This window comes from Rhipicephalus sanguineus, chromosome 3 (genome assembly GCF_013339695.2).
Source record: "Rhipicephalus sanguineus isolate Rsan-2018 chromosome 3, BIME_Rsan_1.4, whole genome shotgun sequence".
Lineage (NCBI taxonomy): Eukaryota > Metazoa > Arthropoda > Arachnida > Ixodida > Ixodidae > Rhipicephalus > Rhipicephalus sanguineus.
In genome coordinates this window covers 118,556,643-118,574,842 of record NC_051178.1, presented here as the reverse complement: position 1 = coordinate 118,574,842, position 18,200 = coordinate 118,556,643, and the positions used below count along the sequence as shown (strand labels likewise).

Sequence of the window (18,200 nt, the reverse complement as noted above, 5' to 3'; positions counted from 1 at the left end):
CTGAAGGTCCGCGAGACCGATTCTTAAAAAAAAAAAAAGCACGAGAAAATAACGCGTTTTTCGGAGGCATACTATGTCGCGGAGACAGCGGCCACTTCTCAATTTTGGCATGCTTCACCGCATAAGAGTATTGCATTGCGGCGGAGCTGACTTATGCCTTTTCCCCATGAGATGATTGTAAAGCTTTTGTTGCAGTTTTCTACGACATATGCAAGCGAGCATACTTTTTCTAGGCTTGCATATTGAAGAGCAAACATAGCTAGAAACATGTTGATTCTGGCTGCAGACAGGACAACTTGCTGACAAGCTGTTGAGTTTGAATTGTCGTGGCAGCGTAGTTTGACCGTTCTTTACCAGGGAGAAATAAAAGGCACGAATTTCACGCTACATGTAGTGTTAAATTATGACCTCTCCTCCCTTTTTATCTCACTGCAAGGGGTCCCTCATTACTTCTACTGGTCCATAAGGGGTCCCCGAAACATCCATGGCTGAGAACCACTGATTTAGACCTTAGGCTAAAGGCACCGTGCTTACATTTTTGTGCAATATAGGCTGTACTCAGGTGACGCCGCGTGACACCATATCTATAACGTGACAAAATCGACGTCGTCAGTGAACGCCCTCTCTCTCTCTTTATATATATATATATATATATATATATATATATATATATATATATATATATATATATATATATATATATAGGAAAAAGGTATACGCTTCTATATTTGTCGACGTTTCGATCGGAGACCGATCTTCATCAGGATCTGATGAAGATCGGTCTATCGAAACGTCGACAAATAGTTTTTTAGAAGCGTATATAATTATTTTATATAATCTATATATATATATATATATATATATATTGCAGGAGGGATGTATTAGGCGTAAACGAAGTGCTATCATTGTATTCAAGAGGGAAACATGGTGAGCGCCTGCGATCTTTAGCTAGTTAAAAGACGCAAACTTTGACTAGGTGATGTTTAGTGAGCCAACGAAAATGTTTTGAAAAATTATGCTAATTAATCGCTTTCTGGGATTGACTAATAAAGATGAATAGGAGGGACATTGTTTCTGCTCTTCTTCAACCCATATATCAGCAAAATTGAACCACCATAGCCCGCTAGAATATCATTTCCGTAAACGCAGTCCGTAATGGAAAGTCGCTACCTGGCTCTTCATGCCCCCCTCCTCCCCCCATATTTTAAAAACTTTTTTTCCACTGTTGTGTCTCCGGTGTTCTATTAGCACTCTTTACTAAACAGCCATTCACTGAATTTGGACGCGCGACAGACTTTTGCATTATAATAGCTACAACGCGGCCGTTTACTTGCAAAATCAAGCTTGAGTTTACAAAACTCATGCGCAGACTAAGTTCAGCTCGCCTGTTCCCTTTACTCAGTTAGTGGCACGCGAATCGCTTGGCCAACCCGTCTTTCAAAAAACATAGACGAGTATAGCATAACAATGTATGTCTAGGCCAACAATTCAAGTTTCAGAGAAAATATTTGGACAGCCAATAACCCCGAGTAGTTAGTAAACACAAGGAGGCTTCGTCATGTCATTAATGAGAACCGTATCCCCTCGCTTGTCTTGTTGTTTTTTTTTTTGTTCGAAGGTGTTGTCTCATCCACACGTCCTGTTCTCCCTGCTCGCCATCGCTGTCAATGTCGGCCGTTGCGGAACCGAGCTTCCGGCACCGCTGGCAGCCATCCTCAGGGTGAGTCATTTCCGGGAGCACTAATTAATTACGAGTCAGTCAGGAAGCCGTCGAGCAAGCCCTTGCGAAAGCAGCACTGGCAACTAACAAGGTATTTAGGTACAGGGGCGTAGCCAAGGGGGGGGGGGGGGAGTTGGGGGGGTTCAAACCCCCCCGAAATTTTTCAATTTTGCTTGCGCATATATACAAGCACACATACAAACGCACGCACGAACATACATAATGTATGGTTGAAACCCCCCCCCCCCCCCCCGAAAAAAATTTCTGGCTACGCCCCTGTTTAGGTACGAGATGAAGCGAGGGATGATGCTGTGTGAACGATACTGTCGCGTAGTTGTGACGCTGCAGAATGCGGTAGGCAAGCCGAAAAATTGAGGAGCCGTTCCACTCTGTGCAGGTGAATGACTAGTGAAGCCGTTTAGCGCTCGACACACAGGAGACACGGAATTTCGAACCATAGCCGACCACACATCCTGCATATAAATCCGAAACGTCAGTCCAGAAAGTCCCTCTTGAATTTAGCGCATGCTTCTTCGAAGCTTTTCATTTGAGCAGCATGCGACTTTTTGCCGCGACATGCGTCGTCTTGTCTGGCTTGCCACATGCGCTCGGCGTTTCGTGTACGGCATTTAAGTGTGTCATAAAGAATATTTTTTTGAGCGTCAGACAGAGAGTGTCATAAAGAATGTTTGTTAGCGCCTGAAATAAATCTGAATAGCAACAACGTCGCTCGAAAGGTCGTGTCGACGTGCATGAGATGGCGCTATGCCTAATTGGCTTATCGAGTCTGTTGGGTTAGATACGATAGATTATAGATATGCTATGAGGCAGATATGATATTAGATAAATATAACACAACTTTCTATTCTGAAAGTAAGCACAATGAAGGAAACAGAATTCGCGTCCATGTCGCTTCAATAGTTGCTCGATGAAAACGTGCTTCTAAAGTGCGTCTGGAGAAAAAAAAATAATGAATAAGAATTCGATTCAAAAGTTCTTTCCAGAGTCCCCGGATAATACGCTTCGTTCCTGCGTAAAGTCTTTCCCATAGTTGCTTGCAACATTTCTCACAAGCAGCCTAAGCTTCGTTTAAACCACACAGACGAGTAAGAGAACAATGAAAGCCAAATAATTAGATCTGCCTCGCTAGCTACCGTCGTGCATATTAGCAGGGGCCCCTCCCAAGGCCGCTTGATGTGGACAGAGACACCAAAGCCTTTCGCCGACCCAGCTTATGGTGAAGCCAAATGGGTCTCAGCTGGCCGACCGGATCCAGTTCATTACTTTTGCGTTCATCCGAAACTCTTCGGACGCCGCAGCTGCCCATGCTACTTGATGCTCTTATGTTTTCGTGAAAGCGCCGCTACGGTGGCTTAGTCTTTTGTGTACGCGAGCGACTGAAAGCTTTAGCATCGAACGGGGCAACGTAGTTCGTTCAAAGCGTATGCCCATAATGTTATGAGTTGGCAGCAGTATCGCCTGAAGGAAACATAGCTGACCCGGGTAACGTCGTTACGAGTACGATAGCCTTGGTGGTTCATGTAGTCCGATGCCTTTGAACACTGACACACGCGAAAATGAATAGAAGGCAGGCCGCACTATATGAAAGCGATCAGGGTTAGGATAATGTACCGATTGTGCCGGAACTCCTCGCCTTTCCCGTAGTTCGCCAGTGGCCGTAATGATGCCTATGCTGTTTCCAGAATGTATAACATAGGCCGAACATCGGCCTATGTCATCTCCAGCAGTAGATAATCAGGAAAGAGCAAAATCAACGGAAAGAACTCGCTGCGCTATGCCGACCTATAGGTTAGTCATTAATAAACAATATGAAAGTTACACGTTGTCCGAAGAAGCCCGACGCGGGGCCGCCGCTATCGAAAGCTGTTCTATGGGGGTTAACGTCCCAAAGTGACTCGGGCTATGAGAGGCGCCTTAGTGGAGGGTTCCCTATAATTTTCATCACCTGGGGTTCTTTAACCTGCACTGACATCGCATAGTACACGGGCATCTAGCATTTCGCCTTCATCGCATTGAGATGGCCGTGGCCGGGACCGAATCCGTATCTTTCGGGTCAGCAGCAGAGCACCGTAAACATTGGGCCACCGCGCCGGTCAGCGAAATAGGTGAGCTAAAGTGGTCGCTTGGGTGAGTTGGTACGACATACTTCACATAAAAACAACTCAGAAGGACAGGGGACCAGATGCGCGGTTGTGACAAATAAACCTTGTTATCAGTCAGCGCTGCCGTCTATGTCCTTCGTTTACTGGTCCTCTGTCTTGTTGCGCTGTTTTTATGTGAAACAAGTGAAGCACTGCGAAGTTTAATGCTCTGGAGTGCGAGTTGTCACTAATAATGAACGATGGCAGAAGATGCGCGCTGCCCAGAAAGCCAGCTTCGTATCTCTAAAATCTAAAAAAAAAAAGAATAAAGCTTCAAAGCTGACGGAAAATTCATTCTTGTATGGGAATCGAACCCGCGTTACCAGCGGTTTTCCAGTATGGACGGACCAGCTATGGGCGCGTATCTCTTAAAATTGAAGCTTCAGAACTCACGAGAAATGCGTTCTTGTACGGGATTCGAACTTGGGACCTTCGGCATTCTATGGCGATAGCTCTAATATACCATTTAACCAGAAGACTAGCAGAGCGCAGCCTGAGGGCTAAGTTATCGAACGTCCCCGCCCAGCAGTCCACTATAGCCCCGTCGTTAGCTCAGATGGGAGAGCGAACACCTCAGGAATGCGTTGCTCCAGGGTTCGCATCCCGAACGAGAAGAAACTTTTCGTCAACTGTGAAAGTATTTTCTTTTTGAAAGAAATCCGCAAGGATTTATTCATTCTTTTTTGTACCTTGGTGCTGCAAACGGCTGGATGAAGTTTGTTCACTTTCGTAAAAAAAAAAATCAGCCTATTTGCGAGAGTTATATGCCCAATAACATTTATTGTCAACGAATGTTGCGCTTACGTTTCGAAGTGAAAATTCGGGAATTCAGAGCAGGTTGCATTGATAATTGATACCAATTGCATTATAAAGTCCCTGAAAAATAACTAAAGTAGCGCCAACTGCGTCCCTTCGCCTCTGCCTCCTCTCCTAGCAGCTGCATCAGCGCCTCTAGGGTGTCCTCTGGGAAACTACGAATTTTACCTGCTGTAGTGAAAACACCTTCTTTCTGCTGTTGTACCGGTGATTGCTGCCACTGGCACAACAGGTCGGCATCCCGAAGCATCCAGAAACACCGTACGAACTGACTCAAGCGCGGTCGACCGCGCACCGTGCACTGATCAAGTAAGCAACCGAGATGTGGACAAACAAGATGGCGTTCGTACGACCTTCTGAAAAACTAGTGCGCCACTCTTAAAAACCAGCCATTTCTTAGCGCCGCCGAGTTTTCAGTAGCGCTGCCATCAGGAGCGAGCACTTTTGCCTACTAAAACATTATGTACCACACAATTTTATACTCTCGGACACCATGAAAAGACGCCACTTACTTCTGTACACATTACATTGCCGTATCTATCGCTATTAGGAGCTGGCTCGCCAGTTTGTTAAGCTGGGGCGAAGTCCCTCGCTGTAGCCTGCAGCCATCCATTCAACGCGTCGTGGAACGCGAAGAGGAACGCTACGCGCGTCCTGTCTTCCCTCTAGCGTGGCCATTAATTCTAAGAGGGCAAGCGTGGAACGCGGTCGACAGCCATGCGAGCGTCGGACAGCTATATTTAGGGCCACCTTGTCGTGCGCGTCTCCAGCGCAGTTTTCAAATTGAAAGTACATTAGGAGCATTACGTCTAGAAGTGTCGACAATGGAGAATCAGACGCTCTTAGATATTTCTTGTATATATACTTCATCAATGTATATATATTTGTAAATTGGGTACATGGTTCATCAAAATTATAAATTAATGAAACGTGTATATAAGTAAGTATAACAACGTGTGTCACGTCTTCATATGATGGTAGAGGACTTGTACGGATGATTCACGGGTTTTCCTGATCTTCTCCGAGCCAGCTCCTCAAGCATAATTCACTTCGTTGAAATGGCGTGATTTTTTTAATACTCCTTATTTCGCGAACTTTTCGCACTGCGTCACTTAGAAACGCAGCGCCCTCGGGGGCGCTGCCTCTCTTTCGGTCCAATAGCCATGCTCTGCGAGCTTCGCAGCTCAACTAACTTCATCTGCAATCTACAAAGCGCACGAGAGAGGAGGTGCCTGCACACTGACACGAATGGCGCTACTTTAGTTATTTTTCAGGGACTTTATTGCATTAGTGTTCGCCGCGCGAGTATAGCGCGGCGAACACTAACAAAAACACCTATAAAACAAAAATTACACAATCTCCCGCTAAAGGGGACCATGAGGCGATGCGAAGCCGGAGCACTTGCACGATCGCGTTTCGTTGGCGTTCGTTGGGCATGCTACCGACCTCGCGTCGTGGAACGCGAAGAGGAACGCTACGCGCGTCTTGTCTTCCCTCTAGCCTGGCCGTTAATTCTCACATCGCGAGCGGGGAACGCGTTCGACAGGCGCGCGAGAGGGGGGCAGCGTAAGAGAGGAGAGAGAGGGGGAGGGGACGAGCATGCGCTGGCGCTCATCGCGGCGTGGCGCAGGAGAGAATTTTGGCATGTCTAGCCCGCGTTTCAGAGGAAGAGTGGAGAGGGGGAGGGGAGAGGAAAAGTGGAGAGGGGAATGGGAAAGGGGAAGTGGAGAGGAGGTGTGTGGAGAGGGTATGCGCATGCGCAGTAAGGGTGGTCACGCCGCACACCACAACCACCACCACCACCGGTTTGAACTCCGCTATAAGATGCTTCGCATCTAAAACTCACAGGGTCCCTTATGCGCCCACCTAAGACGACTGGAAGGCGAAAGCCATCTGCTTTGTCTTCTCAGTCGATGTAGATTCGCATAGACGGTGGCGCCAGATTTCCCTCTCGGTATTTGTGTAAGAAACTCTATGCAAGCTAGGATGTCATGTGATGACGTCATCATGCGTCGTGGCGTCACGTGACATCACTGTGACGTCATAATGACATCACAAATTCTGGCGATATGTGACGTCATCACTCGTGTGGCCGCCGCCGACGGGGAACGCCGACGCGGGACGCCGGTCAATTTTCGCGTTTGATGAGGCATCTAAAGCATTCCCCTTAACCCATATATGCCCAGTGTCCTATATGTAGGACGCTTCTTTGATGCACTATACCATCGCTATTTCTTTAGCTGATGACTAGCGCCACCTACAGCACATCAAACAAGCCTCATTCTCAATGTTTGCAAGCCTAGACATTTCTTCATGCAAACGCGTGCTTTGTATGAAAGACGTCATGGAGAGTGCAATGTCCGTGTGCACGTGAAATGTTTCAAGGCATACCCCGCCCGCACATAGCACCCCTAATGCCAAGTGTCGTATATGTATAGGACGGCTTGAAAAACAGTGTGGCGTTTACCTGGCAATAAATTATGAACTTGTGCTTTCTTTTGAGCGTAGAAGTACACTTTGTGTGAAAAGATATATTTGTTTTGTCATTTTTTTCTGAGTTTGGGCATATATGTGTTAATAATCTCCTGTCACGATTTTTCTTCTAGCTTCTGGGAGATGCGTTCGCGGCACCCATACTGTTTCTGCTGGGCTACCACATCGAGAATGCTTTCCGGGAGCCCGACGTCAGGCAGCATCTATTTCCTGCGTTGATCCTCAGCGCAGTGAAATCGTAAGCCTGTATTATTATTATTATTATTATTATTATTATTATTATTATTATTATTATTATTATTATTATTATTAAATGCGAAGCATTTCTTAGCGAACCTCTGGCACTTTGAGCGTATCTATCTACGTATCTATCTATCTATCTATCTATCTATCTATCTATCTATCTATCTAGCCGCCTACGTCTGGGTGCTCTCATGATCGCCTCCTTAACTTGGTGTAGATCAAACTTTGCATGGGAGGGTAAGAGGATTTGACGAATATGATTGCCGGGTCATGACATGACTAACGTTAAAATCCTGTCGCGCACGTCGTCAAACCCTTTCCACTAGACACGTGTGGCACATACCCGTTTACCATGGGCCGCGGTGTACGGGTATGCGCCACAGGTGATTGACAGTTTATATCTACCCAGGAACGGCGAGAACAGACATTGGTTACTTAAATGCTAAGGCGTTAAGGAAAACCAACATCGGCAGCATTGACTCAACGAATAGAAAGAATGAAAATTAGGATCCCAGCAGGAATCGAACCCAAGAATTCTGCGTGGCTATCAGGTATTCTACCACTGAGCCACGCCAGGTCTATAAACTGGTTTGAAAAAAACAGCCTACGCAGGCGTAATTCGGTACAACGTCAATTGTGGTTGTGGTGCTGGCTACCTAATTTTACAAGAAAGCACTAAACACTACATGATGCTCCTACGATGTGTACTCCTACGATACAGGTGTCGTATCAGATTAACGTCTGTAGTTCCAGTGTCGGCTCCGCTTTTATAGCAGTCTAATAAACATTACGTTTGTATTCCTATGATTCAGCAAGCTATATTGAAGCATTGCTCGGCCCCGGAGGAATACATTAACGAAAGTTACATATGATATCCACATCACCACACCGTAAAGTGCACTTAGTCCGCCAGAACGACACAGTGTCCTCTTCATCTCTTACGAGGCTGGGCGATGGCCTCATGCTGACCGAGGATGATGCCAGATTGATTGACAGCCGCTTTGTAGACTAGGCTACGTAGGCCACATACGCCCAGGTAGTCTACGAATACGATAAACACCATCCACTGATGTTGGTCTACGTAGCACTATCCAGGCCTACCAGCATCGACGGCCTGAACCTCACCAATGCGATGGGTGGCTTCAGGTTCCGACATGTCGCCGGCTCTGTCGACAGACAATTTGTCGACGAAATGACCGAGGCATCCACGAATTCCAACAGCTCTACTATACCACATACTTCACTACACATGGACCCCTCGTCACCACGATCACGACCGGATAACAAGTCATGACCAGCTGCTGGTGCTCACTGATTACGGTGATGATGCCCTTCTTCAAGAACTGTCAAGAACTTCTTGCACACATGTACACGGGTTCCTGAAACGTGCGTGCGTTCTTGAGACAGGTATAAGCACTACGTATCAGCTTACCGCTACTGGTGACCATAGCCTTTGGCTATGGGTCCAACCAGTTTTGCAAATAAAGAATTGAATTGAATACCCACGTCTGCAAATAAAGAATTGAATTGAATTGAATACCCACGTTGCATACGTAACCGTAAACAACTGGTTATATAACACATATGCGGCTATGCAACATGTATATGTGTGCGTATAAAATTTATACAAATCTTTAGCGTCATTTTGTAACGTGTCGCTCAGTAAAAAAAAGTTACGCCACCGTCCCCTACCCGCCGCATGCTTCGCATAACATCGACTCCCATGGTACGTGGGATCTGCCGAATTTTTTATTATTATTCGTAGTAGTAGTAGTAGTAGCGGCAGCAGTAGTAGTCGTAGTAGTATATGCGCACTTGCATCCTTTTGCGCATGCCAAGGAAGATAACGAGAAAGCATCGACGTCTTCATTAACCAACCTGCCTCCGCCAACACTCAACCTTCCAGAGAGTACAGTCTTAACATTGGTCATTTTCTTGATCTTGATATTCTTGATAACTCGCAGTGATTGGCGTAGTCAGGGGAAAGCACACATATTAACACGCGCACGAACATACATAAGCGTTGGTTGAATCCCCCCCCCCCAAAAAAAAATAATAAAGAAAGAACTCTTGCTACGCTCTGCTTCGCCGTACTCGTTTATTTCGGAGCTCTGCTCGGTTTGAACGTAACTTGACACGTTCTTCAGGTCCTCTTGTTCATTTTTACCTTTTCACCTTACCTCGCGATTTGTTGCATGTGAACTGTCTTCATCATCATTGTGCTTCTAGTTTCCGTGCGTTCTGTTATTGTATTATGCCTTCTAGTTGCGCCATATTATTTTTATTCTTTTGCGACTTTTTTTTTATTGATATGATATATAAGGAGATGTTGGCGCATAATTATGGCGCCGGCTACTCCTTAGCCCTTGAGTGAAACGTGAACACATATTTTAAAGTAAAACGTACAAGGCAGTTCATGTAAAATAGAACACTCGGGCACACATATGCAAAAACACACTCATAGGCACATATCACAACAAAATGATAAAGAAATGTTCCAAAGACAGCGAATGAAGTCTCTGATAATGTCCGTCGTTAATATTTGCTCCAACCAGCACAAAACAGCAGAGCACACGTCTGGTCTTTAAGAAGATGTATTCGCTCGTGAGTACATAACAGTCGATACATTATTCACTTCAGCACACACATATGATGGGTGTCATATGAGACTGCGCATAATAAGTACGACATGTGTTATACAAATGAAAGTTCGGTATTTCTTAGTACTTGTCAGCAATGCCGCTGTCTTGTAAGAAACGTGTTAAAGCTTTTAAAGCTTGCGTCTGTAAAACTCTAGTTGGCCACGGGCCCAGAAGTTTCCTCAAGCTAAACGGTCTGCGGTCTAATGCCAACAGTTCCGATTTAAGACGGCGTCGCGGCGTGTCATGATGTGGACAGTCTATGAGAAGGTGACATACGTCTCCATCTATAAATCCACATTCGCATTCGGGAGTTTCAGCTTTACCAATTCTGTGCAAAAAATGTTTTGTGTATGCGGTGCCTAGCCTCAATCGGTGAATAAGAGTTTCCATACTTCTATCTAATGCTATCGTAATTTTGAATTCAATGAATGGATCGATGTGATACAAATCACAGCTCTTTGTACTTTGGTCAAACCAAGCAGTTTTGCTCATTCTGAAAGTTGTAGCCTTTATAAGACCACGCAATTCATTTTTCGAAATTGGTAAAGAAATAGTAACATCTTTACGATGTGCTTGTCGTGCCGCTTCATCGGCAGCCGTGTTTCCAGGAATGTTGCAATGGCCAGGTATCCATTGGAATTTGATTTCATGTTGTGCCTTGCTTGCTTTGGTGAGCTCTTTCAGCGTTTCGTATGTCATGCTATCACTAATTACTGTCGTGTTTGTACTCGAGAGTGATCCTAATGCGGCCTGTGAGTCACTGAAAAGTACCCATTTTCTCGCGTCTGCTGCCGAGTTTATAAACTTTATAGCATACAGAATAGCGAAAAGCTCTGCTGTAGTAGATGACGTCGTACGACATAGTTTAAATGATTCCTGAATATTGAGCTGTGGTATGATAAATGCCGATGTTGAAGACGTTGTGATACTTGAGCCATCTGTGTAAACCTGTATGTACCCTGGATACCGCATGTGTATCTGATAAAGCGCTAGTTGTTGAGCAGCTTGGATGAACATGTCTCTCTTTCTGATAATGCCATCTACTGAGAATTCAATGCTTGGTATTGCAAGTAGCCATGGAGGATAGTCCATTTCAGAGCTCCAAATTTCATTTCTTGGTAATATATGTACATTACTCTGTATTTCTGCATGAGCATTGCTTTTATTCCTTCGTAAAATCTCCAGTGCCAACGGGTGGTCCTTGTGTTGCGTCTGTAAGCGAAAAAAATGGCGGCATGTTTCGATTGTTCTCATGAGTGGAAAGGGTGCTTGTCGAGTCTCAGCTATGACAAAGCTGCTGGAAGTCGCTCGTGGAACACATAGGCAGACGCGCAGTCCCCTAGCTAATAGTCTTTGAAGTCGCTCCCCTGAAGTGCGGGAAAGGCCGTGTAAGACTGCTGCAGAGTATGCAACTTTTTGTCGTATTAACGCATTGTGAACAGCGAGCATGGATGATACAGATCCGCCCCATGATGTCCCAGCAATTCTGCGGAGTATATTCACTAGCATATTCACCTCGTTTTCAAGTTTCTTTATGTGAGGTGCCCATGATAGCTGCCTATCAAGTATTACTCCGAGAAACCGATGCTGTGTCACAGTCATTAGTGGTTGTCCTTCTAAATTGAGATTGAAGTTTTTTAACTTCTTACGGGTGAAGGGCAATACAGCTGTCTTTGCGTGCGACAGAACCATTCCTCTTTCTTTTAAAGAGTTGTTAGTCATATTTATGCCGTCTTGCAATGCAATCTCAATTAACCGTACGTCCGTGCCAGATGCCCAAATGCACACTTCATCTGCATATAAAGAGTATTTCAACCTAGAAGGCAGTCTTTTAGCTAAATCAGCCAAAACACAGTTGAAAAGAAAAGGGCCGAGTACGCTTACCTGTGGCACTCCCTGTCTGACATCGTGTTCTGCACTCTTTCCTTCGCTCGTCTGAATGAATATTTTGCGACCTGATAAAAATTTAGATATCCACCGCAAAGACCTGCCGGACAGTCCGAGTTCCAACATACTCAGCAGAACATGAGTGTAACTGACTGAGTCAAATGCCTTTTTGATGTCTAAGAACACTGCGACCGTCAAACTACCGCAGGCGTGTTCATGCTCCACATACGTTACTATGTCCACTATTGCATCCATTGTGCATCTCTGTTTCCTAAAACCTGTTAAGTAGTTGGAGAATACACCGGTTCAGTTGCACCACCACTGAAGTCTTGCATCAATCATTTTTTCCATTACCTTGCATAAACAACTTGTCAGACTAATTGGGCGAAAGGATTCAAGGCTCAAGGGCGTCTTAGCCGGTTTTAAGATCGGAATGATGCAAGCAAACTTCCAAGACTCGGGTACAATTTCTTGCATCCATAGATTATTGTAAATATCTAAGAGAATGGTTGTGCCTGTCGGCCCAAGGTTCTTTAGCATATTGTACGTAATGCCGTCCGGTCCAGAGGCCGATTTTTGACGACATGATGCTATAGCACATTGCAGCTCACTTAACCTAAATACAGGGTCTAGTTGAGGATGCTGGGCCCAATAGCAAGCATTAATTTTCTGGCTGGCTAACGCGACAGAATTATCAAATAAGGCACATTGTGATGCCGCGGGCCTACTGATAAGTTGTCAAAATTAATCTGCTACCACAACTTCCCGTTTGTCCAAGGATACAGCAAGCGCACGAAATGGGAAGCTCTGTGATACAGGGCCACTAAATGCTCGAATTACCAGCCAAATTCTTGGAACAGGTGTGTGGGGAGAGAGCGTTCCACAAAAATCACGCCAGCGTCGTTTACCTAAATTTTCTAGTCGTCGGCGCATTACACTGCGGATTTTCTGTGCATTTTTGTATGCTTCTAAACTTCCGCTGCGTCGATATGCCCTTTCGGAACGTCGTCTGATGGCTCTTAGTTGTTCATACTCTCCGTCGACTGCAGCATAGTCTTTTGGAATCGGGACTTTCTTTTGTACATTTATTCGCATTATCTTGCAAAAATTTAGTAAAGCTTTCAACTGTCGTAAGTTCACTATTTTGGTTTGTTAGGGGGTACCGAAAAGCTTTCCAGTTCGTCAGTTTGCTGTAGCGCCTGATGTCGTCATTTCGCAAGTAGGGGTGACTTATAAGGATGGGAAAATGGTCACTCCCACGTGTTTCTACATCCGTTGTCCATCCCACACCATTCACTAGATCTTGGGAACACATGGTAACATCTATGCAACTCGAGTAATTATGTCCACGGAGAAAAGTTGAGGAGCCGTCATTTAAAATTGTCAAATTGCATTTGTCTGCGGCACACTCAACAACGTTTCCACGTGCATCACATCGATCACTACCCCAGATTATGTTGTGCGCATTAAAGTCTCCACATACAAATGTATATGAATTTGAAATATTGAAGATATTTGTTAGCTCTTCCACCGAAATGCGGCTTGAAGGTTGTAGGTAAAAATTAATCACTGTTATGCACTGCTCACCATAGGATACCTTACAAGCGACGAATTCCGGGAAGTCCGAATCACTTGAGTGAACTTGGTGAGAAGGTAGGTCCTTTCTGACGCACAGATGCACTCTGCTAGGACCACTTCGACGAGATATATCACGTAGTTAGAGAGGCGGAAATCGTCATTCATTCCTGCCTCTTGGATGCAAAGTATTGGAAAGTTATATTGCAAAAGGAGTTTACGGAAGTCAGCACACTTCCTTCGAATACTGTTGGCATTCCACTGGAGTACGGAGACATTTTTATAGCGCTTATCCATATGTTACTTGTCGCAGGTCTGACCCGGATTGTTGATACAATAGTGCTTCCAGAGGCAGCAGGGCTTTTACTTGTGGCAGGTTGTTTGCTTCCGATAGAGCAGACAGGATTGCCTTAAGTGCTGCGAAAAGCATTGGTAGAATCAATTGCATGACTCATGCAGAGGCATGGTCCCCCTTGAATGGTTCAGTTTCTGAGGCCTGTTGAGAACGACGTGATGTTTCGATGTTGTAGCTAGGGCGAACACTGGCGCTGTCGGTTCTGCTACTTTCCGGCTGAGGTCGCGTGGGCGTTCGCAGCTTTGACGCGTAGGTTGGGGTACTTAAATGTACTTCTCGGGAGTGGTCTCTCGGGTGTGCTCTTGGCGGTTCTCTTGGTGTGTTTGTCGGCTGTTGTTGTTGCGGTGTGCGCTGAGGTAGATCACGTACAGGATGAACAATCTCAAGGTTTGGAGAGGGTTCATTGGGGCGCGGTTTTCTTCCATGAATGAGCTCATGCCGACGCATTTTCGCAGCAGCTTCACTTTGCGGGCAGCCTGAATATGAGGCAGCGTGATTACCCGCACAGTTTGCACACTTAGGTTGAAGAACTGACTTGCACTCCTTATGGTGGTGTTCTTCTGAGCAGATCTTACACCGGCGTGTGTTACGGCAACTTTTTGCCATGTGTCCGAATCGGAGTGCTGGACCAAGATATTCTTCCACTGGGTGACTGGTGAATCCTAAGTAGATTCTTCCTGGAATCGGGCGGTCATCTCGAAAAGTCAGAATCACTGTGTGAAGTGGACGCGACGTTACTGCCCCATCTTCCTGGCGGTAATATTTCATTTGCCGCCGCGCCGATATAACCCCTGCATCTCTCAAGTACTCTAGGAGTTGTTCGTCTGAATACTGCAGAGGCACATGCTTTACTTTCCCAACGTTCCGAGTGTATGACTCTGGGATGAAAGGCTTAACTTCCAGGCCGCCTACATTCGAAAGCATTAGAAGACGCTTGGCTGAAGCTAAGGAAGCAACGCTGACACTGAAGCTTCCATCTCTGGTCGTTCTGAATGAGTGCACTTTTTCTTTAACAGCGGAAACTACTTCGGCTGACACTCGATTGGGGTTCACTTTCCAGAAACTAGCACCTTCAGCTGTTGGACGAAAGACGACTGGGATGCCCTCTACTCGCTTCTTCTTATACGCAACCAACGTAAATGGTTCATCTTCGCCCATGTCTTCATCACTTAGGTTGTAAGTTGACGTTTTATCGTCGAAAAGATTCTCTTCTAAGCGAAGCTTCTTGCGCTCAGCTTCATCGTCGTCCATTGCTGCTGGGCTCGCTGAAGCCATATCGCGGTTGTGAATGTGCAAACGTGCCGGCTTTATGACGTTTTGGCGCGACTGTAAGCCCCCAGGCTTTTCATTGTGTCCTGCAGTATCACTCATGAGGGTTGACGCACTTGGACGAGCATAAGGCTCGTGGCGATGGTTACCAACCACCGTAGTGGTCGCGTACTAGCCAAGTCTTTGATAAAGGAACCTCGTACCTGTAAGGCGCCGAGCCCTCGAAGTCTTCACCCGACGTCTTGTTGGCACGCCGAGGAAGAAATGGATGTCAGCGTAATAGACCAAGAAAAGAGCAAAAATCGAACACTGCACAAAAACAGCGACCGAACAGAGCCACTTCTTCTCTCACTCTTTTGCGCCTTATTTATGCACTTTCTCCTGCAGACTTTCTTCACCAGCACCTCAAGTTTGTTCCTGGGCAATAATTTATTTATTTATTTATTTATTTATTTATTTATTTATTTATTTATTTATTTATTTATTTATTTATTTATTTATTTATTCATTGATAAACTGATTGATAGATTGATTATACCTTCCAGTCGGTGGGGCAGTGCCTCTATGCGCGATAGTGCTGCATGATGCAGTGTTGATGAATTGTGAGGCGATTACTAAAAAAAAGTATTCCGCACTGCTGTGACGGCTTTGTGCCCTTACGACCACTGGCAGAGTTTTCTTTCTTGAGGTACAGCGAAAAAATAATAAATAAAAGACGCAGGGCCACAGAAGACTCGCGAACACAGCGCTTTGTCCGCGGATATTCTGTCGTCCTGCGTCGTTTTCTTGCGCTGGGACCACAAAAAATGCAGCACCAACTACTCCACCGGTCTGTTTCGTTAATATGTTTTCTTTTACCTGATTATTCGTCTCGTAGGGGTGTAACTTTGTACCCTTATGAGCACGCACTTCATGGCATGAAAATTCTACATTACAGCAATTCTTCTGCGCACAGACAACCGAAAAAGGAAAACAAGTATGCCACGAGAGAGATCTTCCAATTTTGCTGTTATCGTACAGGTGAACCAACGTCAAGGTGGGAGCTGACGGATGCAAGCGCAATGTGCTATGGAGGTTGTATGAACAAGAATAGGTGGTGTCTCACACAGGTTGTCTGAGGCCTGTCTGAGGTCTCTTCGAGGCACCTGTTCCTAGAGATACTGTGTATGCTACCTTTAGGTCGCAGAGTTGCGCATCTGTCTTCCAAACACCGCTAGCAACCATGCATTGCGCAGAAGCTGACGCTCAAGCCGATTTTTGTATTTTTCGACGCCGCCGCTGCAGCGAACTGAAGTAACACCATTCATCGATAGCCGATGTTTATCGCCAGTATTCGACACAACAGACATGTTAATCGGCGACACGGTAGGCATGTCGCCTGCAAAAACGGAGAGCGACTTCACCGCATAGCTGTGGTTGCTAGCCAGACCTATGCGCAACTCCGCTACCTAAAGGTAGCATATACAGTAACTCTACCTATTACTGGCCGTACAACCTCTATAGCGCGGGTGAGTCAAGGAAGATACTGGCTCTCTTCCTTGTTCAGGCGAAAAAACAAAGTGTCCTAAAGCAAAATAAGTTGGCGAGCTTGCTAGACTGTTTCAATTTCAGTTTCAGTTTATTCATTCAAAATACAGAATTCGTAGATAGTAGTATGCAGACGAGGGTCCCAAAGTCAAGCGACTGCAGTGGGACCCTCGGTTAACAATAACATTAAAAGGATTTATTATAACAGCATGTAAAATACGCAACACAAGTGAAAATAAACAGTGAACTTACAAAAAAAGAACAACAAATAAACAAAAAAAAGAATCCTGAATGCGACACAAGAACATAGTAATAAGATATACAAGTAAACATAATCACACCATAAGAGAAAAACCTAAATTTGCAAAAACATTCCAATTGCATGCACGTTGACATAACAAATAATTATCGTTGTGATACTAAAACTTTAGCGCAAAACGAGCACGGCGGACAAAGAAACGACGAAGACAGCGCCTGTCTTCGTCGTTTCTTTGTCCGCCGTGCTCGTTTTGCGCTAAAGTTTTAGTATTATGGAATACCAACTAGCCCGCTCTCACACCTTTCTCCTTGTATCGTTGTGAACCTAGTTATGCAAGATGAAGTTTTTAAGTTCATGTTTGAATGCATGAAAAGATGATGATGATTTTAGTGTATAGGGCAGGTTATTCCACAATTTAATGACCGCGAAGGCGGACGTCATTTTGCCATAATTGGTGTTACATTTAGGTAAAAGGAAGTTGTGACTGTGGGCGAATCTAGTGCTATTGGTGTTAGTGAGTAAACTAGGATCGATCAAATCAAACACAAGCTGTTTGTTAAGTTGTTTAAATAACATTATGATTAAGAGAAAATTAAACAAGCCAGACACAGTAAGAATACAGTTAGCCTGAAGGAGTGGGGTGGCATTAGAATAAAATGAACTGTTGGTAATAATGCGAATGGCCTGATTCTGAATGTTCTGTACGGACGAAATATGAGTGTTATATGTATTTCCCCATGATGTAATGCCATAGGTGATGTGACTATGTATGAAGGCAAAGTATAAAGACAATAAGGCTTCAACTGAAAAAAAAGGACGGGATTTGATGAGTGATCTTATACCAAATGCTGTTTTTTGTTTGACGTAAAGAATATGATTGGTGAACTTCAAATTAGGGTCTAATTTTACGCCCAGAAAACACACACAGTTAGACGCAGGAATTAAATGATTTTCAATGGACACTTGTGGTATGAAAGGTAACATTTTTTGTGATGTTCCATGGTTCTGAGAAAACGGCGAGCAAGATGGAGCATAGGAAGCGAGGAATGCCGAGTGCGTAACCGAAAAAGTGTTCGTACTGCTAGCGCATATCCGCTCCAGAAGAAGGAGGAGAAGACAGAAAGATTGAAGAAACGTTATCTGAACACATCGTTGTGAAGGAAACACAAAAGCGCATTCAGCGATAAAAGAGCGAAACGTGTAATAACCTAACTTCACGACCATCTATACTTCGAGGAACCCGCTAGTGCTA

The 18,200-nt window shown here is 45.0% G+C and overlaps 1 protein-coding gene across 1 annotated transcript in view; it reads left to right on the top strand.

Annotated features, from left to right (window-relative positions):
• Nucleotides 1–18,200, top strand: part of LOC119385785 (integral membrane protein GPR155-like) — a 130,483-nt gene that overhangs the window by 57,286 nt on the left and 54,997 nt on the right. Inside the window, exons 6-7 of the mRNA XM_037653169.2 lie at nt 1,619–1,720; nt 7,305–7,429. Coding sequence (XP_037509097.2) covers nt 1,619–1,720; nt 7,305–7,429 — 227 coding nt within the window. The remainder of the gene's footprint in view (nt 1–1,618; nt 1,721–7,304; nt 7,430–18,200) is intronic.